This window comes from Octopus bimaculoides, chromosome 9, assembly GCF_046866305.1.
Source record: "Octopus bimaculoides isolate indiv1 chromosome 9, ASM4686630v1, whole genome shotgun sequence".
Taxonomy (NCBI): domain Eukaryota; kingdom Metazoa; phylum Mollusca; class Cephalopoda; order Octopoda; family Octopodidae; genus Octopus; species Octopus bimaculoides.
In genome coordinates, this window is record NC_142936.1 from 42111653 (window position 1) to 42137850 (window position 26198).

General features: G+C 38.8%; 1 protein-coding gene and 1 pseudogene across 2 annotated transcripts in view; both read right to left on the bottom strand.

The window, feature by feature from the left end:
- Nucleotides 1–26198, bottom strand: part of LOC106872555 (tRNA:m(4)X modification enzyme TRM13 homolog) — a 51081-nt gene that overhangs the window by 21330 nt on the left and 3553 nt on the right. For both annotated transcript variants that reach the window (XR_016243120.1, XM_014919582.3), the window contains exons 2-4: nt 10153–10199; nt 5825–5891; nt 3457–3519 (exon numbers count right to left, since the gene is read on the bottom strand). Coding sequence is in view for 1 of the 2 variants with exons in the window: in XM_014919582.3 (XP_014775068.2) it covers nt 3457–3519; nt 5825–5891; nt 10153–10199 (177 nt within the window). In the remaining variant the exon portion in view is untranslated. The remainder of the gene's footprint in view (nt 1–3456; nt 3520–5824; nt 5892–10152; nt 10200–26198) is intronic.
- LOC149134069 (fructose-bisphosphate aldolase, muscle type pseudogene) lies at nt 13961–16129 on the bottom strand (annotated as a pseudogene).

Here is a 26198-nt window from a genome sequence, read left to right on the forward strand (position 1 = left end):
CAAAATTTTTGCCGGGATTATAGCAGCCAAAGGATACATCCCCCAGTAAGTCTTCAACTGTGATGAGACAGAATTTTTTTGGAAGAAGATGCTAAGAGGGACTTATATAATGGCAGAGAAGAGGATGCCAGGCCACGAACCCATGAAGGATAGGCTAAACCTTGCACTGTGCGCCAATGTGAGTGACAAGGTTAAGCCACTGCTCATTTATCATTTGGAAAACCCCAGAGCCTTTAAGTCACATAAGATTCTGAAAGAAAAACTGCAGGTTAAGTGGGGGGGGGGGCAAACCCAAGAGTGTGGGTCACCAGGCAGTTCTTAGTAGAGTGGGTGAATTTTGTCTTTGGTCTTGATGTTAAGAAATATCTCCAGGAAAATAACCTATCCCTGCAAGCCTTTCTCGTCCTGGACAATGCACCTGCTCACCCACCTAACCTTGAAGATGACATCCTCAAAGAGTTCAAGTTTATAAAGGTTCTCTACCTTCCACCCAACACCATCCCTATCCTGCAGCAGGTAATTTCTAATTTCAAGAAGCTCTTCACTAAGCACCTGTTCTGCCACTGCTTTGAAGTGATGGAGAGTTCTGGAAGGACCACTATAACATTGTGATATGCCTCATGCTGGGGCACCACCTTGAAGAATTTTTAGTCCAACTTATTGACTCCAGTACTTAGTGTTTTTTTTTTAAGCCCAGTACTTATTCTATTGGTCTCTTTGGCTGAACTGCTAAGTTATGGGGAAGTAAATACACCAACACCAGTTGTCCAGTGGTGGTGGGAGACATACACAGACAAAAAGACACACACACACACATATATATGACGGGCTTCCATCTACCAAATCCACTGACAAGGCTTTGATCAGCCCAAGTCTATAGTAGAAGACACTTGCCCAAGGCACCCTGCAGTGGGACTGAACATGGAACCAAGTGGTTGGAAAGCAAGCTTCTTACCATACAGCCACGCCTGCACCTATGTTTTCCAATAAACTCTGCTAAGTTATCCTTTTTTTTTTTTGCCCTTTTTTCCTCAATTTTTCAAATTATAAAGGTAATTTATGTACATGCTGTATAATTTTTGCTACAATGGACTGACAAGCAATTTTAATGAGACATTATTTCAAGAGAAACCCAGTTTTATAAATAGAAAAATATTTCTGTATCAACATGTTTTCAAACAATTGCTTTTTAGCAAACATTTAATGGCAACACTGAAACAAATTGACAATATTTTTTTGTTTAATCAGATGATTCATACATATACTAATACATAGCGACACATATGAATATTTAAAAAAAATATTCATAAAATATAAATATACATACAAATATACATAAAAATATATGTAACTAAAACCGAAAAGTATCAAGAACGTAATTTTATGACGATATCTTTCCATGGTTTGTAAGATTTATTAATTTTTCTACAAGGACATGAGCTCCAGAAACGGCCGTTGAAAGTGAACCTCTTCAAACTGTATGGCTCTTTTAATCAAAACGCTTAACCACTCAGAACAAGAAAAATTTCTTTCATTCCACTTTTTATCAGCCCTCTTTTTCTTGCACTTCCTTCCATACATATCCCACATAGGTTTTATTTACATGTATTTTTATGTATATTCATATATATATCTATATTTTATGAATATTTTTTTTAAATATTCATATGTGTCAATATGTATTAGTTTATGTATATGCATTTTATGAATACCCCTCATTCATTGGACAATAAACCTTGCTTTCGAAGACCTATTGAGGCAAGTGTAAACAAACCAAAATCACTGACTTGGCCGATGACAGTACCGCCTGATTGGCACTCGCGCCAGTGGAAAGTTAAAATCACATCCGAGCATGAGCGTTGCCAGGGCCTCGGATTGGCTCCCATGCTGGTGACATGAAAAGCACCATTTGCACACCGACCTCGGTGGCATTTGAACTTAGAACATAAAGACAGATGAAATGCCACTAAGCATTTTGTCTAGCATGCTAATGATTCTGCCAGCTCACAACGTTAACATACAGAAAAATATGATCAAATTATAATTTAGATTGTGGTGTGAGTGTGATGATGAGGTAAGCTCCTGTTGAAGCAAGCATATAATCTGATTTGGATTCCTATTTGGATTCCTTCATTTATGTTAGAAATGGCTTTAAGAAAGATGTAAATACTCCACAATCTTATTTCAGACCAGTATAAATTTAATACATTGTGATTATTGTTTTAACATCTGCTTTTCTATACTTGCATGTGTCAGGTGCGAGTTCATTAGGACAAAGTTTTCTCTGGCCAGATGTCCTTTCTTGACACCAAACCCTGCCTGTTTTCAAATGAGATAATAATCTCTCAATCTACTGAACAACAATAGCCTGGACATGTTTGCTTGGATTACTGAGAACAAATGACACCTTATGAATGAGCCTTTTGTTAACAAATATCACTTAATGTGTCAAGAAGCCTGGACATGCTTTCGCAGCAAACTGCAAGTAAATGACAAAATCAGTGAAGCCTTCGTTTACAACCAGTGAGCATACATACAGATGAAGGAAATATGAAGTAATTCCCACAAACGCACATACATATATATATATACATAATGTGTATGTATATAATATTTATGGAGATAATATGTATGATTATGTGTGCATGCATGTATACACACACAAAAATAAAACATGACCCTTTCAATTTCCATGTACCAAATCCACTCAAGGCTTTAGGTGGACTTATGATGGAGCAGAAGACATTTGCCCAATGTGCCTCGCAGTAAGACTGACCCCGAGAAAGAAAGTGGGTGGAAAGTAAACTTCTTATTTATACAACCATGCATGTCAGTGTGTACACACACAGACACAGACACATACATGCATATATGATGACATACATACACACACATGCATATATATATATACATAATATATATACATCCACACACACACGTACAATATATATGCAAGTGCCATGTTAAAAGCACCTAGCACACACTGTAAAGTGGTTGACATTAGGAAGGGCATCCAGCCATAGTGGCCAAACCAGATCAGACTGGAGCCTGGTGCAGATCTCTGGTTTGCCAGTTCTGGACAAACCAACCAACCAGTATGGTAAAACAGACATTAAAGGATGATGATGATGATGATGATGATGATGATGATGATGATGATACACACACACACACAACCATACAAGCTATATATTGACATATATAGCTTGGATGGTTAAACAGGATCCAATGGGTCAGAGAACCACATTTTGCTCCTGCAGAGATATTATGCGCAAGACATGGTCCACCACTCTGTTAGCTCCTGACTAACAATCTAACCCATGGCAACATGGACAGCAGAAATTAAAATGATGATGGCATGTGTGTGTGCATGTATGTATGTGTATGTATTTGTGTGTGTGTGTGTGGTGTGTGCTTGTGTGCATACTGATACTAAGGAATATGATCCAGTCTTACCTTGTCTGGACATAACTCTCCTTTGTCTAAGGATCCGGAGTTGATTTCATTAACGTGATATATCTGTAATACAAGAACATTGATGAATTAGAGTATTGTAGAATATATGATAGTACTGTAATATCTCTATGAATGTATATGGATGGATGGATGGATGGATAAGTAGCTAGATAGATAGACAGATAAATAGACAGATAGACAGACAGATACACACTAATATTGTCTCTTCATATTCCAATTATTAATATTGTCTCCCCATATTCCATGTCCTGGGTATGACTTTAAACCATACTTGGTTCAGGAGTTCCAGGATTTCAAGGAGTGTAGAACCATGTCTCAGCCACTATTGTTCCCAGGTCTAATCTGCTCTGGAGTAATACCTTTCAGGGTCCCAGCTATGGGTTGATTAGTAAGTCAGTTGAGCAGATAGAGCTCGTTAGCCTGGGGTGTGGGACCCATTGAGGGGAAGGAAAACCTCAGCATTATTCATTAAATTTGTATATTCACAAATTAATGCAAATAAAAAAAGCTAGCTCATCAGATCATTGTGACAGCATGGTTACACCAACAGTTCAACTCTAAATATACACACAAAATTCACTCTTTATACACACAATGTATGGATGGTTGGAACTGGACAAAATTCACTCTTTATATATATATATATAATCAATGTATGGAAGGCTTGACTGGACAAAATTATATCGATTTGGTCAGTACTTACAGACAGACAGATACATACACACACACATCTTCCTCACCATCCTCCAAGGTAACACCTTTTCCATTTTGTCTGCTGGAACTAAGGAGGCAGTCTGAATTACAGGAAATTGAGAGAATGTAAGAATTTTGTTACTTACTGCCTGTAGTTGGTCAATATACCATCTCATTTACTTTCGACCTACTTAACACTTTATTTTCTCAACAAATTGCATTCAACAACAACATACTTCTATATGAAGTCAATGTATATGAACATATATATATATATATATATATATTTGAAAAAATGAATAGAAACGGCTTATCTGATAATTTTCCAGCTTTAACAATTAGATGCTTATAAAACTTTAAAATATCTAATTATAAAAATGGAAAAATGATCAGAAAAATCATTTCTATTCATTAAAATATATAATACTGTACCAAGGACTTTCTATTTCTCATTCTACTATGTATATATATATATATATATATATATATATATATATATATATATCAATGTTAATTCTCTAAATGAAGTATTAACAGTAACTGCACGATAAAGTGTAGTATATTGCCACTTAAGTGTGGCTGACCCCTAGGGGTGGATGTTACTGTTGCTTTTAGCCCCAGGAGGACATCTCCTCCAGCTGGCTTATCGACACACGACTGTGTCCTGTTTGCCAAGGGTAGTTATCCCTCTCACCAACATCTGCAGCACGAACGGATCCGGATTTCAGGGTTATTTCCCTTCGTCGGCGTCCGATAGCGGCTGACCTTGGTGAGAGAGACAAAAACCTGGCAATCTTATATCTTCTTTTCAAGTGAAATTCTTCACTGATATCGAAAAGGTGAAAACAAGCAATGTTAATTCTCTAAATGAAGTATTAACAGTAACTGCACGATAAAGTGTAGTATATTGCCACTTAAGTGTGGCTGACCCCTAGGGGTGGATGTTACTGTTGCTTTTAGCCCCAGGAGGACATCTCCTCCAGCTGGCTTATCGACACACGACTGTGTCCTGTTTGCCAAGGGTAGTTATCCCTCTCACCAACATCTGCAGCACGAACGGATCCGGATTTCAGGGTTATTTCCCTTCGTCGGCGTCCGATAGCGGCTGACCTTGGTGAGAGAGACAAAAACCTGGCAATCTTATATCTTCTTTTCAAGTGAAATTCTTCACTGATATCGAAAAGGTGAAAACAAGCAATGTTAATTCTCTAAATGAAGTATTAACAGTAACTGCACGATAAAGTGTAGTATATTGCCACTTAAGTGTGGCTGACCCCTAGTGGTGGATGTTACTGTTGCTTTTAGCCCCAGGAGGACATCTCCTCCAGCTGGCTTATCGACACACGACTGTGTGCTGTTTGCCAATGTGCTGCAGATGTTGGTGAGAGGGATAACTACCCTTGGCAAACAGGATACAGTCGTGTGTCGATAAGCCAGCTGGAGGAGATGTCCTCCTGGGGCTAAAAGCAACAGTAACATCCACCCCTAGGGGTCAGCCACACTTAAGTGGCAATATACTACACTATATATATATCATTTTCCATCTACCAAATCTATTCACAAGGCTAGTATACAAACACACACACACACACACACACACACTAAACACATTGTGACTGGACTATGATTTATAAGAGAGGAAATTCAAACTCACAGGTGGTGCCCTTTGTCGTCTGTTACATTTCTTCAAGTGACTGTCCAAGTTATCTTCATACACTGTACTGCAAATCAGAGAGAAAAGAAAATTATACCTACATGTACACTTTAGACACCCAACATGAATTTCAATCTATAGTGGAAGCGAACCATGTCTAACATAATAGCATCACTGCATCACCTCTTTAGTTGTTGTTATTGTTGTTTAGGTTCAAGTCAACCATGTCTAAGCAGGTCTATGATCAAAGTATTCCAGCTGCAATCGTACTATCTTTTATTTCAGGTATATTGTACCTGAGGCTGTATTATCTAATTATGTTCTGTTTTAAGACAGCAGAGTGAGATTTGAGGGATATCTGACTGCTTTTTCTAGCAAGCCAAGTAATCCCCTGAAAGAAGCCCATATATGTGCATATAAAGAAGTCCATAAATATACATATATGACTGGTGTAGCAGCACCATAGTCAACTACTACAAAGGTAAAGGTGATGCTTTAGATGGAAACAACTACAGGAGTATCAAATTGCTGGATCAGGTGATGAAGGTCACGGAGAGGGTCATAGACCTACTAATTAGGGAGAGAGTTAGCCTAGTTTGGTTTTGTGCCAGGTAGAAGCACCACTAATGCTATATTTCTGGTAAGCCAACTGTAGGAGAAATACCTAGCCAAAGATAAACCTCTATACTTGGCTTTTGACTTGGAGAAAGCCTTTGGCAGAGACCCCCGATCTCTTATCTGGTGGGCAATGAGGAAACTAGGGATAGATGAGTGGTTAGTAAGAGCTGTACAGGGATGCAGTTAGTAAGGTGAGGGTCAGCAACGAGTATAGTGAAGAATTCTGGGTAGAAGTAGGGGTTCGCCAAGGATCAGTCCTCAGCCCCTCCTATTTATCATAGTCCTCCAGGCAATAACGGAGGAATTCAAGACAGGATGTCACTGGGAGCTCTTTTATGCTGATGACCTTGCTCTCATAGCTGAATCACTATCAGAACTAGAGATAATATTTCAGGTGTGGAAGCAAGGTCTAGAATCAAAGGGCCTTAGAGTCAACATATCAAAAACCAAAGTCCTAATAAGTAGGAAGGCGGATAAGTCACAAAAGCCCTTCAGATACATGGCCCTGCTTGATCTGTAGAAAAGGTGTAGGTAGAAACTCCATAAGATGTACCCAATGTAAGCTATGGACAAATAAGAGGTGCAGCAATATCAAAGGAAGGTTAACTGTGATGATAGTTTTTGTGTGCGGCAGATGCACAGGGGCAATAAACACCAAAGATGTTCAGAAAACAGATTCTATCACATGCCAGGGTGAGAAACTAGAAGTAGTTGATAGCTTCTGCTGCCTAGGTGACCAAGTTTGTAATAGGGGTGAATACTCTGAGAGTGTTGCCACTAGAATAAGAATAGCCTGGAAAAAGTTCAGAAAGCTCCTACCTCTTGCTGGTAACAAAGGGCCTCTCGCTCAGAGTAAAAGGTAGACTGTATGATGCATGTGTGTGATCAGCCATGTTACACAGCAGTGAAACATGGGCCATGACTGTTGAGGACATACATAGGCTTGAAAGAAATGAATCTAGTATGATCAACTGGATGTGTAATGTCAGTGTGCACACACAACAGAGTGTAAGCACCCTGAGAGAAATGTTGGACGTAAAAAGCATCAGATGTGGTGTACAAGAGAGACGACTGCGCTGGTATGTGCTGTGTATGGATGAGGAGAGCTGTGTGAAAAAGTGTCACAACCTAACAGTGGAAAGAACCCGTGGAAGAGAGAGACCCAGAAAGACATGGGATGAGGTGGTGGAGCACGACCTTCAAGCGTTAGAGGCAATGATCACAATAAGCAGTCAGCTACCCTACTGTAGTCGTTACTACTCCCCAATGTAGGATTCCTCACCATACAGGTGACAAGCACAGCCGTAAGATGCATTACTGGGTCACACATAGACCCCCAATGGTAACATTGATTTCAAGGCCTTCCCAGATGAGTGACTGGTTATTGAAAGACATTTATAGATTGTAAATCTATTCTGTCCAGTTACCTATCAGTATAGTGGTCATTTGCAAACTCCAGAGGTGACACTTTCATTTCCCCTTAGCCTTCACGTCACACAGTTGTTAATGTTTCAGTTGGGTCACGCCCTTCCAATTGCTATAGATCCGTAATGCATCTTACGGCTGTGCCTGTCACCTGTATGGTGAGAAATCCTACATTGGGGAATAGTAACGACTACGGTAGGGTAGCTGACTGCTTATTGTGATCATTTCTCTTTTGGTTTCTTGTAGCTTTGTTCTCTTTTACAAATCCAGTGAACACACATATATTTCCTATTTCAAAGAAATTCGAACAATACATATAAGACCCAAGTTAAAAAGATTCTCAACAATTCAACTTCTGTGGTGGACATTAAGACACCTACCCCCAATAGGGGCCTTAACACCCACATTTTAGAGCTCCATGACCTCCATTTTTCAGGAGCAAAATCCTTTTAACAGGTTCCATAAGACAGGAATTTTGGAATCTGCGCATAAAGATGAGTAGTATGGGATGCATATGTCATGATTAGAATTTTTTTAGGGTGTGTAAAGACGGAAAGAACCCACATCTGCAATTCTGATGAAATTCGAATCATAGATATTCCAGTTCATTACAGAAAATATAACAGAAAAGTCTAATTCTTCAATTGCATGTAACACGGGCAATGCCGGGTATCTCTGCTAGTATTTATATAAAAAGGAATACCAAAAATGGGACAAGAACGCAAAACATCCAGACAGTTAGAGGATACAAAAAAGGGACAACAAAACATCCAGACAGACAATACAAAAAAACAAGGACGGGTCATTTGGAGTTTTCTTTCTTCAGTCGAGTTCCAGATTATCTTTGCAATTTCGCCTGGTTATACTTGAGATTGCTCCAATCTGGCCAGCCCCAAGGAAAACCTAAGCTAAGAGCACTAGATTCAAGCAGCAAATGTATACGAAAACAAGGACGGAAAAAAACGGAGAAATGGTACACAAATACAAATGCAAATAACAGGACATAACAAAAGGTGTCTTTCGACTAAGGATGAATTAAATTAAGCTGGCGTCTGTGGAGGTGAAGCCTTACAGCAGGGACATAAGAAATGACAGGCATAGGGAGGAATATAGATGTTGCATGGATGGTAGTCGAACCAAGAAAGAAAGGTCGGGCTTGGCCGAACACCAGTCACGGGGAGAGAGAAGAGTGAGAGATAGAGGCAGAGGGATAGAAGAATTAGGGAGGGACGAGAAAAAAAGAAAAGAGACATAGTGAAGTGAAAGAGGAGGGAAGGTGAGAATGACAAGAAAGCCAGGAAATGTGAGAGAGGGGGAACGAAAGAAAGAAGAGTGGAAAGAACAAAGTAAGTGTGAAGGGGCTGAATGAAAGAATAATAGAGTCGTACAAAATTTATATATATATATATATATGTGTGTGTGTGTGTGTGTGTGTGTGTGTGTGTGTGTGTGTGTGTGTGTGTGTGTACTTACATAGAAGAGATCAAAGTGTATGTATGCCGCTATATTTATATAAAAAGAATACCAAAAATGGGACAAGAACGCAAAACATCCAGACAGACGATACAAAAAAACAAGGATGGATCATTTGGAGTTTTCTTTCTTCAGTCAAGTTCCAGATTATCTTTGCAATTTTGGCTGGTTATACTCGAGATTGCAAAGATAATCTGGAACTTGACTGAAGAAAGAAAACTCTGAATGACCTGTCCCTGTTTTTTTGTATTGTCTGTCTGGATGTTTTGCGTTCTTGTCCCACTTTTGGTATTCCTTTAAATATATGTATATATATATATATATATATATATATATATATATATACATAAACACACACACACACACATATATATATATATACACATATATATACATAGATGTGTGTGTCTGTGTCTGTGTGCATGAGTGTATGTGTGTATGAGTGTGCGTGTGTGTGTGTGTTACCTTGCCTTGACATCATGTGATAGTTGTAAACAAGTCTCACTGTCAGAGAAGCAGTGTCATTCATTTCCAATATTCTGTGTGAACATGTCTAGCCATGGGGGAAATATTACCTTAGTTGGAAACAGGTGAGGGTCAGTGACAGAAAATGCGTCTGGTTGTGGAAAATCTGCACCAAATAAACTCCATCTAATCCATGCAAGCATGGAAAAGTGGATGTTAAATGAAAGAGGGCAGGAGGAAGGAAGGAAGGACAAACAGATGGATGGATGGACAGACAGACAGACAAACAGATTGGCACAATGGTATATAAAGCTCTGAATGTATACAATGTTATATTGGCTACTTACTGCTTGGAGTCCAAAGGACAAGGAATCCTCTTTCGTCTTGTCGGATCCTATTATGAAAATATAGAAGACAAACAAATGCAATTACTGGTATATTACAATGATGAAGGCAAAAATTATTGGTTTTGTAGTGGTCACTAACTGAACAACATAAGCATCATCAACTACAACATCATTATAACATACTTCACCAAAGTATACTTCAGGTCCCACTAGTCTCAAATATTCAATGTCCAGCATCTTACAACTGCTTCTGTTTAAAAGAGCCAGTTTTGTGAACATTAACCCCACCATTCTGACAATCTATTTATTATACCAGGTGTAGAAAAACTATGATCTTTGAGGCTCTTAAGTGCATAAAACAATAAATGTTTGTTGATTGTATGGTAGCTATATTTATTGCTACTAGCAGGACCCATGGAAATTCCACAGAACAAAAAAGATTAAGAGAAGCTATTTAACAGAGAAAGGATGGCATTTGAGAGCATAAAGATTAAAATTGTAGTTGAGAAAATGTTAGTTGACGTAGAGGACTGGAAGCTATCTGAATATTGGAAAAACATTACCAGTATCATGGTTCATGCTGGATATCAAAATGCCAACATTATAACTGTTGTCCAATGCTCTGTGAATACTGTAAAGGCTGTAAAATGTGGCACTGATAGCTGCATGGCTTCCATGTCATGTCTTATAGTTGTGGCCAACAGAAAGCTATGGGCAGCAGGAAGGGAAACTGTAAGCATTCTGAGTGTGTTCACATGCCTGAATTCATCCCCACATCTTTGAACAGAGCTTTATGTTCAATTCAGATGGCTATTTGACTGTGGTCAACCCCTGGTTAGAAACAGTTGCTGTTGGAAGGCCATATTTGTGGCAGCAGAATTCAGCTCCTTGCCGTACCTCCAGAAAGAGTCAGAAGTGGTTGTTGGAGAATTTCTATAACTTCACCAGCCCCAATTTCTGATCTCCTAATTTCCTCAGTTATAATCCCATGGATTACTATGTGTGGGCCACAGTTGAGAAAGCCATCAACCACTTTGCCTGCAACACCAAGACTGAGCTGGTTACCAAGGATCAGGGAGGCATTGAAAGATCTTCTCAGGAATGCATACACCAGGTTCCAGAGCTGTCTTGAGGCTGTAGTGGAAGCTGAGGGTAGTTACTTTGGGTAAACTGTTACCTTCCAGCCATAATTGATATTTTTTTATTTTTCAAATACTTTTATTTTTGGATTGAATACTGTTTTCATTTCCTTTTATGCAAATTGTTGAATTTAGCCCAAACACCCTGCACAGTACAATATATTACATAGGCTAATAAAATATATCTGAAAAAAAAAATGGGTCAAAGGTTCTTCCAAGCCATGGGCTCATGAGGCTAGTTTGCCAGATTCTGTGACGTATATATTCCCTCACTGGAATATGCTGTGCGGCAGCACATAAAAGCACCTGTGCAGTTCCAAGTAAAAGTACCTGTGTAGTGTCACATAAAAGTGCCTGTGCAGTGCCATATAAAAATGCCCATGCAGTGCCACATAAAGGCACCTGGCACACTCTGTCAAGTGGTTGGTGTTAGGAAGGGCATCAAACTGTAGAAACCATGCCAAATCAGACTGGAGTCTGGTGCAGCTTCTCAGCTTGCCAGCCCTGGTTAAACCATCTAACCTATGCCAGAATGGACATTAAATGATGATGATGATGGATGGGATGTCAGTCTGTCATAAACTTACTTATTCTTGCCATATGAAATTAAGTGTTTTGCTCAAGAACACAACGCATTGCCTGGTCGAGGAATGTTATGACCATAGGTGCAACACCCTAACCACTAAGCCATGTGCTTCCTCAATAAAATATATAGCATGACATATAGTATAAAACATATAGCAAGATACATAGCATATTACAATATATAGCACAATACATTAAATAGTATAATGCAAGATATAGGGGATGAAGTGAGGGGGAGAGAAACAGGAACTTGCCACCAAAGAAAAGCACACTCAACTAAAGGGAAAACCAGTAGTGCTGGTAGAGAACTCCTTCAAATGTGTGACTGCCACTCTAGTGTAGGCCTCTTCAGCCACAGCAGATGCTGCACCACCATCAGCAGCTGATACAATTTCTTTAAGTGCAGATCCATGGTCTCTCGAGACCAACAGAAGTCTACTATATACATATATACACACACATCTACTATATAAATGTGAATGTATGTGATTTTGTATATTAATTTAGCCTTGTAAAGCTCTGAAACCATGCATGCATCCTCAAGAAAAATGAATCTGATTTTTAAAATCTTCATCCTAAAGAGGGTGCTGTCCATAATTAATAATAAAACAATATAATTTTCTATGAGAAGTTCTATAGGTCTTTTTTGCCAAACTGCTAAGTTATGGGGACATAAATACACCAACACTACTTATCTCACACAAACACACACTATACATACATAAAAAAAAAAAATATATATATATATATAGTGTGTGATAGATTATATAGAATAATACATGTTCGGTTTGTTTTAATAAACTCTGTATAGTGTCATGTAGCACAGTGAAAATTCAGAGGAAATAGACCTCAAAATTAAAACCAACTTAGTTTTCGAGTGAATGAATGATCAGCCAATAAGTATCTCTTCAGTTGACAATTCACTGTAACAAGAGAAACATTTGATGTGGTTGATTGGTTCTTCTTCAGAAATCATTATTAGTCTCTTGGTGGTCTTAATGATGGTAAAAGGTTAAATGAAGGACACAACTTTTACATTATCTAAATTGTATTTAGTAAGCGAGGTCAATCATCCAAATTAAATTAAATTATGATTGGTTTTGCTTTCAAAGTTAAATGTCACACGAGCTGAGGTCATGATGACCTTCACTGGCAAAATGATTGTCAGAGAATGGAATAGCTGGCTAGTTTCTTGTGTGTGTGTATGGGGTGGGAATGAATGATGTAGAACAAAATACATGAAAAGCAGCTACATGGTTATTGAATTTGTGTTTACTGACCATAGTCCATTCTCAGCTATAGTGTTCTAAATTCAGACGAAATTGGAGGCTACTCAAGGAGTGATATGAAAACATTTCAGTAATAATTATTTTTACAAGTGCAGGTGTGGCTATGTAGTAAGAATCTTGCATCCCAATAATAAGGTAGACAGGAACTGAAAGAAACTCATGAGTGTGTGCATGCGTGTGTGTGTGTGAAACTGTGAGTGTGTGTGTATGCATTTGTTTCCCACCATCACCATCAAACAACTGGTGTTGATTTGTTTACGTCTCCCATAACTTAGTGGTTCAGCAAAAGGGACCAATAGAATAAGTAACCATTTAAAAAGTAAGTCTTGGGAGTGAATTCATTCAACTTCAAAACTCTTCAAAGAAGTGCCCCAGTATATGGTTCTAGTCCAATGACTAAAAACAGGTAAAAAATAAAAGAAATATATATCCACAGATACACAGTGTTATTGCGGCAGAGGCAGGCTAAGTAGACTCAAGCAGTGCTGGCCTTGTACTAAAATTTGAAACCAATATTATTTGTAATAGACCAACATTCTGCTTTGTCTTGGTTAGGAAAATTGTCTTGAATTTACATTTTTTAATCTACAACAATTGGTAAAGAAGATTATAAAAGACTTTTTCTGGATCTACAACATTGAGTATGCGCATTGGAGGGTGTGGCTGCATCTCAAATGGGTAGACCCAATTATCTCTAGTTAAACTTTGCTATAATGGAAACAAAATTGATTTACATTACATATCAATTATAGGCCAATATTTTAATTATCACAGAATAACATCAAATAAAATCAATTGCTTGAGATTTCACAACTGGTTATAAATCAATGGCAGTTTAGGATTTATGATCGCAAAAATATAGGGTTGTAATGGACATTATCTAAATAACTGAAGTAATCTCTATAGTATCAGTCTTATCATTCTTTTGTTTAACATCTGTTTTTCCATGCAAACATGGGTTAGAGGGACGCTTATTTGAGGAAACCTTCCTGTAGCCAAACCACACCTGTTTTTCAAGCAAGGGATTTTTTTGTTGTTGTTGCTTTATTGGTCTTGGAAAGAGCAGATATACAGAATGTAATGTCAACAAGGAATGTAAATATCAGGTTGAGTAAAAAGTAAGCGACGTTTTTGAAGCACAAAGAATATGTACCAGGTTTTTGCAGAGTTATGGATTTTTTTTAAAACATTTTTTTTTGCAATTGTCTCATAATACAGACATAAGACTTTCCCAAATGCATCAATAAATTAACATTGATATTTTTTCACCGTTGTTACAATCATCTGAAATGGAACTGTTAAAGCACGATAGTCAAGCAATTTTGCTATTCAACTTCAAATACTTCTATTAGTGTACACCATAGACTTAATGAACCCCCAAATGCTCTTAACCCCAAGATTCCGAGTTCGATTCCAGGCAGTGACCTGACTAATAATAATAATAATAATAACAACAACAACATTGAAAAATAACTAAGGAATGAGAACCCAGGTTCGAAATTTCCCCAAGACACCTGATGAAGGCTGGTGGGTATATCAGCCAAAACGTTGTGTTAACAACAAACAAGATGAGGACAAATATCCGTCAATTGTAAATAATGTACATAGTTCCTCATCTCTTAAATATAGAACTGTACTATTATTATGATTATTAAATTAAATTGGAAGAGCCCTTACAAGAAAACACCCTCCCCACCACTAACGATTATAATTGCATAGGTCGTAGAGACCCTCCCACAAATGATGATTAAATATAGGATTGTAATAATAATAATTAATAATAATAGTTAGACAAGCTGTTAGTACTGTTTGAGTGTGTGTAGGTTTCTAATAAGCATGATCTTTGACGTAGAGAGACTCCTGGCCAGCAGCACCAACATTGCTTTCTACATTTTCACTGACGGCTGCTTCACTATTGGCCTTGGCTCTTATGAGCAGCTCCTTCTGGATGGCTTCAGTGTTCTCATCCTTTCCTTGCCAAGCCTTCAATACACTGGCTTGGAGGGCATGGTCATATGAAAAGGCTAGGGCCCATGGCTTGAGTAAGGAACACATGTTAATGGCATTGAGGTTGATTGTTGCACCTTCTTCTGACTGACAGGAAGGTCACATATGGTATAGCAGGGGAGATGGTTCTCTTCAGGGCTGTGATGTAGCCGAAGTATTCTGAATTTCTTTAGGCAGCTGTGTCCAGCTGTGCACATATTGGGTTTCAACAAATTACCTTCCAGAAAGATGTGGTGGTCCACAAGGGCTTTGTAAGTGAAACCCAGCACCACTTCTGTGACTTTCTGTGAAGTCTCCAAGTCATGTTTCCCATCAGGCAAGAATTCTGGTTCAACAATTGGCACCAGACCATTCTGTTGACTGATCATGGCATAACAAGCCAAGACATTGGCATTCTCCATCATGGCTTGGTATGAGGGAGTTTTAGATCCAATTTTCAATACACAGTGCCATTTGGCAAACTGGGCACCATCCTTCTTGTATTCAGCACAGCACTCAGCCAGACCATCAAGACCTTGGGTGGTACATTCATTGAAGGTTCCTATTAAAGGAACAACACCTTTGTTAACCTTGATGCCAGAAATGATACACTTGTCGTGGAACACTTTTACAAAAGGAACACCAGCACTGGTCTTCAGGTAGAACGTCTCATGGAATGTAATAACACAGCTGATCAATTTGGTACATTCTCAGTCGGCTGTAAACAACAATCCACGATAATGTCTAAGATTCTCCTCAGTGTTTTCAACATTGATGGCTGTGAGCCTCTTTCCCATAGGTCGTAAGGCAGGACCAAATGGTTGAAGAAATAGACAGTAACATAAGTCTTAAAAATGGAGATGGCAGACGGAGTGAATGAATGAAAGGGAGAGATAGAAAGAATCCGTAACTATTATTGAGAAAAAAAAAAAATAACACCACATTAATGTAGAGATTCTATGATTGTTCAAACTGAGAGGTTTTCTACAGTGCTTTTATTATTATTAAATATAAATGTCTAGCTTGTTTATTTTTGTTTATGTGTGAAATGTTTACACAATTCTTCCTGAGCTATAATTGTCATTCTGTCACAAATACAGAGATAGAGTTAAGATTTTATGCATGTGTATATATATATATGTCAGAGCTGAAATAAAGTGAACATTTTATTGATAGCTGCTCTTTCAGATGACTGAGTGAATGAATAAACAGGAGAGGGAGAATGAGGGAGAGAGAATCCATAACTATTACTGAGAAGAAAAAAAAATAATAACACCACATTAATGTAGAGATTCTATGATTGTTGAAACTGAGAGATCTTCTACAGTGCTTTTATTTGAATAAGTCAGATAATCAGGAGAACAAAATTAATAAATTTTCTAAATGGGCTTTGATTTATGAGCCAAAGAAGGGGAAATAAAATGGCTATGAAGACAATTTCTTCAAAAGAACATATCATATTTGTTTGATGATACATACATACATATGTATCATATGTGTATATATATATATATATATATATATATATATATATATACATATATATATGTGTGTGTGTGTGTGTGTGTGTATAAAATACATGGAGGAGTTGCTTTGCTATGGATGCACTTTCTGTTATAACTACAAACGTTTGCATTACATCACAATTGATTTTGTCTGTTTAACTGAATTGTTATGAGCAGCAGACACTGACTGTGGTTACAGTGCTAAATGAGTGACTTCACACACACACACACACACAAGTTTGGAAAAAAATTCCTATTGCATGTTTGACATGATGAGTTTGAGGGTACTTTTTCCAATACCTATGGTAAAATAAATATTAATTAATTTTTATATTCTAACGTGTTTTTATTTCTTTCTTTGCAGATTATTTTATAACAATAGTGGTTAAATTTGTATCAGTTTTATCCTTTTAAAATGAGTTTAGATCAGACCCATATCAGGCACTGCATGCTACATGAATTTTAAAGGAACTCTTTAACAATGAAAGCAGCAAGAAATATCTCTTTTACTTATCTCAGTCATTTGACTGCGGCCATGCTGGAGCACCACCTTTAGTCGAGCAAATCGACCCCAGGACTTATCCTTTGTATGCCTGGTACTTATTCGATCGGTCCCTTTTGCCGAACAACTAAGTTACGGGTACGCAAACACACCAGCATCGGTTGTCAAGCGATGTTGGGGAACAAATGCACACACACAAACATATACACACACACAAACATATATACACACACATACATATATATATATATATATATATATATATATATCATCATCATCATCATCATCGTTTAACGTCCGCTTTCCATGCTAGCATGGGTTGGACGATTTGACTGAGGACTGGTGAAACCGGATGGCAACACCAGGCTCCAGTCTGATTTGGCAGAGTTTCTACAGCTGGATGCCCTTCCTAACGCCAACCACTCAGAGAGTGTAGTGGGTGCTTTTACGTGTCACCCGCACGAAAACGGCCACGCTCGAAATGGTGTCTTTTATGTGCCACCCGCACAAGCCAGTCCAGGGGCACTGGCAACGATCTCGCTCGAAAATCCTACAGGAGCCAGTCAGGCGGTACTGGCAACGGCCACGCTCAAAATGGTGCATCTCATGTGCCACCCGCACAAGAACCAGTCCAGGGGCACTGGCAACGATCTTACTTGGCTTGCCGGGTCTTCTCACGCACAGCCCATTTCCAAAGGTCTCGGTCCGTAGTCATCGCCTCGGTGAGGCCCAATGTACGAAGGTCTTGCCTCACCACCTCAGCCCAGGTCTTCCTGGGCCTACCTCTTCCACGGGTTCCCTCAACTGTTAGGGTGTGGCACTTTTTCACGCAGCTATCCTCCTCCATTCTCACCACATGTCCATACCAGCGCAATCGTCTCTCTTGCACGCCACAACTGATGCTTCTAATGTTCAGCTTTTCTCTCAAGATACTTACACTCTGACGGGTATTCACATTGACATTACACATCCAACGGAGCATACTGGCTTCATTCCTTGCGAGCTTACGTATGTCCTCAGCAGTTACAGCCCATGTTTCACTGCCATGTAGCATGGTTGTTCGTACGCATGCGTCATACAGTCTGCCTTTTACTCTGAGTGAGAGTCCCTTTGTCGCCAGCAGGGGTAAGAGCTCTCTAAACTTTGCCCAGGCTATTCTTATTCTAGCAGCTACACTTTCAGCGCACCCACCCCCACTACTAACTTGGTCGCCCAGATAGCGGAAGCTATCGACTACCTCTAGTTTTTCAACATATATACGATGGGCTTCTTTCAGTTTCCATCTACCAAATCCACTCACACGGCTTTGGTTGGCCCGAGGCTATAGAAGACACTTGCCCAAGTTGCCACGCAGTGGGACTGAACCTGGAACCATGTGGTTGGTAGCAAGCTACTTACCACACAGCCACTCCTGCACCTATATCTTTTATCATCATCATCATTTAGAATCTGCTTTCCATGCTAGCATGGTCAGACCAGGGTTTCTGAACCAGGGTCCATATAAGATTTTTGTAGGGTCCCTAGACACAATATAGTAAATTGGGGGGGGGGGGGTCCACAGTAATTTTTCAGAGGCCATGAAAAAATTGAGCTTCAGGCCAGTAACATTTATGGGCAATAAACTGGTTATATTTCTACAATACACAAAATATTTTAACAATTTTTATACAAGTCCTAATAATACTCTCTTTTACTTGTTTCAGTCATTTGACTGTGGCCATGCTGGAGCACCGCCTTTAGTCAAGCAAATCGACCCCAGGACTTATTCTTTAGAAGCCTAGTACTTATTCTATCAGTCTCTTTTGCCGAACCGCTAAGTTACGGGGACGCAAACACACCAGCATCAGTTGTCAAGCAATGTTGGAGTGACAAACACAGACACAAACATACATATATCTATATATACATATATATGACAGGCTTCTTTCAGTTTCTGTCTACCAAATTCACTCACAAGGCTTTGGTCGGCCCGAGGCTATAGTAGAAGACACTTGCTCAAGGTGCCACACAGTGGGAATGAATCCCAAACCATGTGGTTGGTAAGCAAGCTACTTACAACACAGCCACTCCTGCACATGAAAATACAATTGGCTTTTTTAAACATCAAATTGGTATGGGGGTCCACAGAAGTAAAATAGGAATCAAAGGGGTCCATAGGTAAAAAATGGTTGAGAACCCCTGGGTTAGACAGTTTGATTGGGACTGGTAGGCTGAACCAGGCTTCAGTCTGTTTTGGCTTGGTTTCTATAGCTGGATGTCCTTCCTAATACCAACCACTTTAAGAGTGTACTGGGAACCTCTAACAAGTCCCCAGCATGGGTATCTTTTACATGCCACCAGCATGAGTGCCTTTTATGTATCACAGGCATGAGTGCCTCTTACATGTCACCAGCACTGGCCATAACTTGGCACTGGTCACCTATAGAAATGAAATTTCAAATGACTGGATATGCCAATGATGGGTTGACCAATTTTGCAGATTGCCCTCGAACTACATGACCAAGTTCAGTCAATATTCAGCTTCTGAAAACTATGGCATTACATTGGTTATGACGGCAAGGGTTCCAGTTGATCCGATCAACAGAACAGCTTGCACATGAAATTAACATGCAAGTGGCTGAGCAGTCCACAGACACGTGTACCCTTAATGTAGTTCATGGGGAGATTCAGCATGACACAGAAAGTGATAAGGCTGGTCTACTGAAATACAGGTACTACCCATTTTTGACAACTGAGTGGACTGGAGCAATGTGAAATAAGATGTTTTGCTGAAGGACACATGTTGCCAGGAATTAAACTCGTGACCTTATGATTGTGAACCAAATACCCTAACCGCTATGCTATGCACCTTTACTGAAAGCTATAGTTGAAGACAATTCACAACAAACTACTTGGGAATGAGCAAAATAGCTTAAATCATGTCACATTTCAATTATAAAATACCTTCACAAACTAGGAAAGGTGTTTAAATTTGGTCAGAGAGGCCCTCATCAAATGACTGCTTCAAATCTTAGAGTCACCCTCTGCTTGTCATTGAAGAGTAGAGTTGTAGACTTAATACCAAACCTTTCTTAGGTAGAATCATCACGAGTGATAAAAAGTAGATTCTCTCTAATTATAGTCAACAAAAATGACAAAGGTTAGTGCCCAAGGAAAAAGGAGTTGAGCTAAAACAGGACTACAACCCACCGCAAATTTTGCTCTTTTCTTTTTATTGTGTTTGATGCAATACAAAGGGTGTCATTTATCCAGTGGAGGCACATGGCTCAGTGGTTAGAGAGACAGGCTCACAATCATGAGATAGCGAGTTTGATTCCCAGACTGGGTGTATGTTGTGTTCTTGAGTAAGACACATTATTTCATGCTGCTCCAGTTCACTCAGCTGTAGAAATGAGTTGTGATGTCACTGGTGCCATATTGTATCAGCCTTTGCCTTTCCCTTGGATAACATCGGTGGCATGGAGAAGGGAGGCTAGTATGCATGGGTGACTGCTGGTCTTCCATGAACAACTTTGCCAGGACTTGTGCATTGGAGGGGAACTTTCTAGGTGCAATCCCATGGTCATTCATGACCGAAGGGGGTCTTTACTTTTTTACACTTTACCTATTTATCCAACTGTGTCAAACAAAAATGAACTAGTTAGTGTGAAGTATTGTCATTGATTTGGAAGCAAAGCACAATAATTTACAGGAAAAGGGCCAGTATTGATCAATCGTAAAGAGATGTTGCTCTCACATGATAATGCAAGATCACATATTGCCCACATTACTCAGGGAAAGATTATGGTACTAAATACAGATTTGCTTAAATTTCCTTATTCTCCTAATCCTGCTCCATCTGACTATCATCATATCAGATCACTGCAACATTATTTAGAAGGAGAATCATTTATTAATTGTGAAGTTAAATATGACACGGTGCACTTCTTTGCTTTGAAACCTGAATTTAACATCCAAGGGTTCAACAATTTGCTAAATAGATAGAATTATGAAATCATTAACAAGGGAAAATATTATCTTGATTCTATATGTCAGTTAAGACCAAAGAAACATCTGTTTCTTTTATTATCTAGAGATGTGACTAGGCTTTTCATTCCACCATAATGTGTACATACATTCATACATACCACAACATACACAATGGCTATGTGGTGAACAGACAGTATATTTAGTGTTGAAATAGTAGTCGAAGACATACATGCATGCATATATACACGCACACACACATTCATACATACATAAAGTAACAGAAAGGGTACAACAAAACTGTTGTGGAGAGTAGGAAATCTAATGTTTTGGACAGTTTTTCTTGCAGATTATGGGGAAGATGTGGGAGGAAAAAGAAAAGGCAGCAGAGTTTTATAACCTTTCAGCTTGTGCAACTGACGGGGGGAATGCAAGACATTGTCTATATAGATAGGAAGTTGTAGGAAAAGAGAAAGTAAAAGAAGGAAAAAGTTATGTAAAGAGAACAGAAAGTTAGTGAGGGTGAGTTGGAGGCAAAAATTAAGGTAAGAGAGCTGAAGGATAACAATTATCCCTGATTATGACAACCACTTTGTTGACTACTCTGAGAGCAAATTTTTGCCCAACTTGTGGGATCCATCCAGAGCTATATGGTCAGTATATTGATGATTGCACCAGTGCTACAACACCCACAGACCAAAAAGCTCAATAGGCTCATGTCTTTTATGAACTTTTACAGTCCACCTTAGAATTTGCCTTTACTGTATCTGATACTTCTGCTAGTTTTCTCAACATCTCTTCCACTATCAACTTGTCAACCTTTGCCCACAAAAACCTACTGACTCCCACTCCTTTTCCCATTATTCTTCTCCACATAAGCACACTACATCTGCCATACCATTCCCTCAATTTCTCAAGCTTCACTGATTCTGTAGCATTCATTCAGATTTAAATCTAATGTAAGAGAATGTGACAAATCTTGAATTGAAGATACTTTTGATTGGTTTTGGATACTATATATCCAAGCAATTGACTGTGTTACATCATTATCGTCATTTAGTGTCTGCTTGCATGGGCTGGACAGTTTGACTGGAACTGGTAAGCCAGTGAGTTGCACCAAGTTCCAGTCTGACTTGGCAACCACTCCAAGAGTATAATGGGTGCTTTTTACATGTCACCAGCACAGATGTTTTTAAGCACCAGTCATGCGACACCATTACATATATTAGTGACAGAGGCAGTATTAATACCAAGAGGTCATATTTATCACCACTTAAATGTGGATGTTCCATTAGAACAAACTATATTGTGATAGATACTATGATAAAAACTTGTCATGTTGTCTTTTGGTGCAAAATACATTTTTGTTTATATCACTAGCAGATAGATAGTGGGGACTTATCTCCCCACTAGCAATATAAACAAAGAGTACATTTTGCACCAATAGCCAATATGAGAGTTTCTCTCATGGTATCTACGGCAGAATAGTTTGTTCTAAGAGAACATCCACATTTAAGTGAGCATAAATATTACCTCTTTAGTACTAGTCTCCTTTTCTCTCTACATACAGTATTCCATCCTCCCACTGAAATGCACTCATCTACAACTTCTAAATCAAAAGGTCCATGGTGCCTTGCACCACCATAAACAACCAGACACTTTTAAACGTGTTTTCAGATGATGCAAACCAACCCCTATATTCTAAATTCATCACTCTACATCTTGCTTGTAATTCCAGCACAATTTAATTGAATATTATTTTCTAGCAAGCATATACTATGTTTTAGCAAGCACTTATAGATATTCTAAGCTAATGTACAAATTTTAAGATCTTTCTGTTAAGTCCTATACCCACATTTAATTATATCCCTACTTTTCATTGAACTTAAAGTTTAAAATATCAATTCCTTATAGTTACAATAAATAAATTTTTTATTCAGGTAACTATAAACAAACACTTACATCTAAAGCATATTCACTGCCCTCATTATTTATCTTATCGTCATTTAATGGGCTTTCCATGGTGGCATGGGTTGGATGGTTTGGCTGGAGCTGAAAAGGTTAAGGGCTGCACAAGGCTTCATTGTCTGTTCCAGCATGGTTTCTGTGGCTGGATGCTCTTCCTAATGCTAACCACTCCACAGAGTGTATCAGGTGCTTTTTAGGTGGCACCAGCACCTGTATTAATTCTGTTGGGGTGGACGGGTCTTCTAGATTACAGAAAAGTACTAGATATCTTGGTCAGGTTATATAAACTTATAAACCTGAATCCCATCATATTTAGCTGATTTATAACAATATACTTATATTACCTCTCAATTCTCTTGCTTTTCTCCTCCTCTACTGAGCATAACCCTTTCCTTCCTACATACATTGCTCTTGCATTGACCACCATGCCACACAGCTACTGGTTCATGGGTATATTTCATCTTGTAAGTCAACCCCCCTCAAAGCTTTAGGCCTTCTCTTCACATAATTCCAATTTATTTGCCTCATTTGTTCTTGTTCTATACAGGTCTTCTTCACACCATCTTACTTAATACCTCCCCCCAACTTCCCTACCATATTGGCACTGGTCACTTCTTTCTATATCCTCTTCTAACTTTTGAACTTAATTCCTTGTCATGTTTGTTAATTTTCCATCTAGCCTCTTATGACCTTGTATTCTCTGCTGCTCTTCCTCTAAATTTATCTCTGTATACTTACTTCTACTAGTATATCATTACTTCCTATTAAGGCTCTCTCTCATTCTTCCTCCTATGATGGAATAAATTGCAACTATAATAATGGCTGCTGATTGCTTGCAGGGAAATGCACTATCTGCACATCTATTCTTGAAATGGCTTTAACAGACTATCTGTACACCTTCTTTCTCATCCGGCTTTGGATACCACTTATGGTGACTAGCTTTATCAATAATTTGAACCTATCCAATAACTGTTCCAGGAAATACTAGCATATACCATAACCATTATAAACATTCTTCAAATGACCTTTTAAATATGTCTTGTGATCTATACTCCTGTAACCCACATCTTATATATATAAACATTAAAACATTATAAGTTGAATTGATACTTGCTTGCTTGTTAATCCTTTTATTCTATATGTGGTTGTGTGTGTGTGTCAAGCTAAATAAATACAAGGTCATCCTTGCATACAGGCATGACCCCTGCATCTCTCTTCAGCTAAGCATTCCTAATCTTCCGGGCTCATAGGTGCCACATAAAAGCACTCACTACACTCTGTACAGTAGTTAGCATTAGGAAGGGCATCCAGCTGCAGAAACCATGTCAAAACAGACCTGAAACCCAGGAAGCTCTTCAGCTGGCCAGCTCCTGCCAAACTGTCCAACCCATACCAGCATGGAAAATGGACATTAAATGATGATATGTGTGTGTGTATGAAGGCATGTGGCCAGTGTTAAGCATTGTGTGCTCCAAGTTACAAGATCATGATTTGCAGTTATTACAGAATACTGTTGGTAGTCCTGGTGTAAAATATCTTGCTCTAATTTTTACTCTCTTTTCTTCCTGTTGTTTGTTCCAATTTGACTCCTGCATCATTGAAATGTCAGTTAATGACATCCTTACAATGGAATTTCAGATAACTGTAGAGCACAGCCTTGAGGATTCTAGTACCCTTCTTACAGATCACATATCCCACCCAGTGTAGGATAGATACAAATCTAGGCACACTTGCATGCTGCAGGACCATCAAGTTGAAGATGTAATCTTACCTTGTGAATGACATAGATGTATTATATATCCTAGCTTCTTGATTGTAACATATATCTCACCTTGCTTGCAAGGCTTGTTGGGTCTTCTCCAACATTGCAGGTTACCAATAAACAGTCTTTTGTCTACCCATATAAAAATTTCCACTACATATCAATGAATGGTATCACCTACTTTGAGGGCACTGGTTTAGTTGCTTATACCTACCCCAGTACTTATTTTAAAGTCAGCTACTTTCTGAGGCTATAGTAAAAGACAGTTGCCCATGGTACCATGCAGTGGAACTGAACCTGAAAACATGTGGTTTGCAAAGCAACCTTCTTAATCATATGATCATACCTGTGCCTAAAAATTTTCTCCACTTGCTGAGGTACTTGAAGTTGCAATCCTTAGATGAAATTATAGTATGTAAAACTGATGTTAAGTGACTGATATCCAAAAACACACATATGGTGGAAGTTGACCTGTGACTGAGTTAAGGCCACTTCTTAAACCCATTTCACTCTAAGAAATATCTCATGTTTGGTCTCCCCATCACTAATGACATCTCATATAGCTCCTAGGGCTTTCAAGTCATTCTACATTGACCACAAATCAGACTTCTAGGAACAGGGTGTTGGGACCTGCAATGCTGAAAGAATCCACTAGCCAACCCACACACCCGACATACAAGGTGCATGAGAGAACATGTTGTATAGCACATTGGTAGACACAGGATCCTCCATGACCATGTTTGTGGATGAATAGGCCTGCCTTTGGGAAGCTGATGCAGCCATACTGGTCGTACAAAAGAAATTCTTTTGCACCCTTCTCAGAGAGCACTCATGTCCTCTGTATATTAAAAAAACATTTTTCAACTCAGAGTATGCAACCCAGTTGTCCTCAAAATACTTTAACACCAGTAGCAATCAGATCCTTCCTCAGCTCCCTATCTAATGCAAGATCTTCCCAGGTATTAGTACTGCTGTTTATCTGTGTCTTTAAGAGTACTGCTGAAATGCTTGCATGGTTTGCACTGAGGATGCTTTTCTTGCTTCAGGTCACCATACAACACATGTTTTGCTATGCTGATGTCCTCTACATGCACAAGATGATCAGAACATCTAAGCTGGTGTTTCATAATCATGAACTCAATACTAGCCATCTTCACCAGTTGCTGTACTCTCATATCAGGCACATGAGCTCACCATGAGATCTTAAGGGTATTATGCAAGCATTGCTGGTGGAATCGCTTGAGACATTGGATACGTCTGTGATAGATTGTCAATGTCTAACATCCATACAACAGTGCAGTTAAAACACATGCTGGATAGACCTCAACTATTGTTGCCACTTTG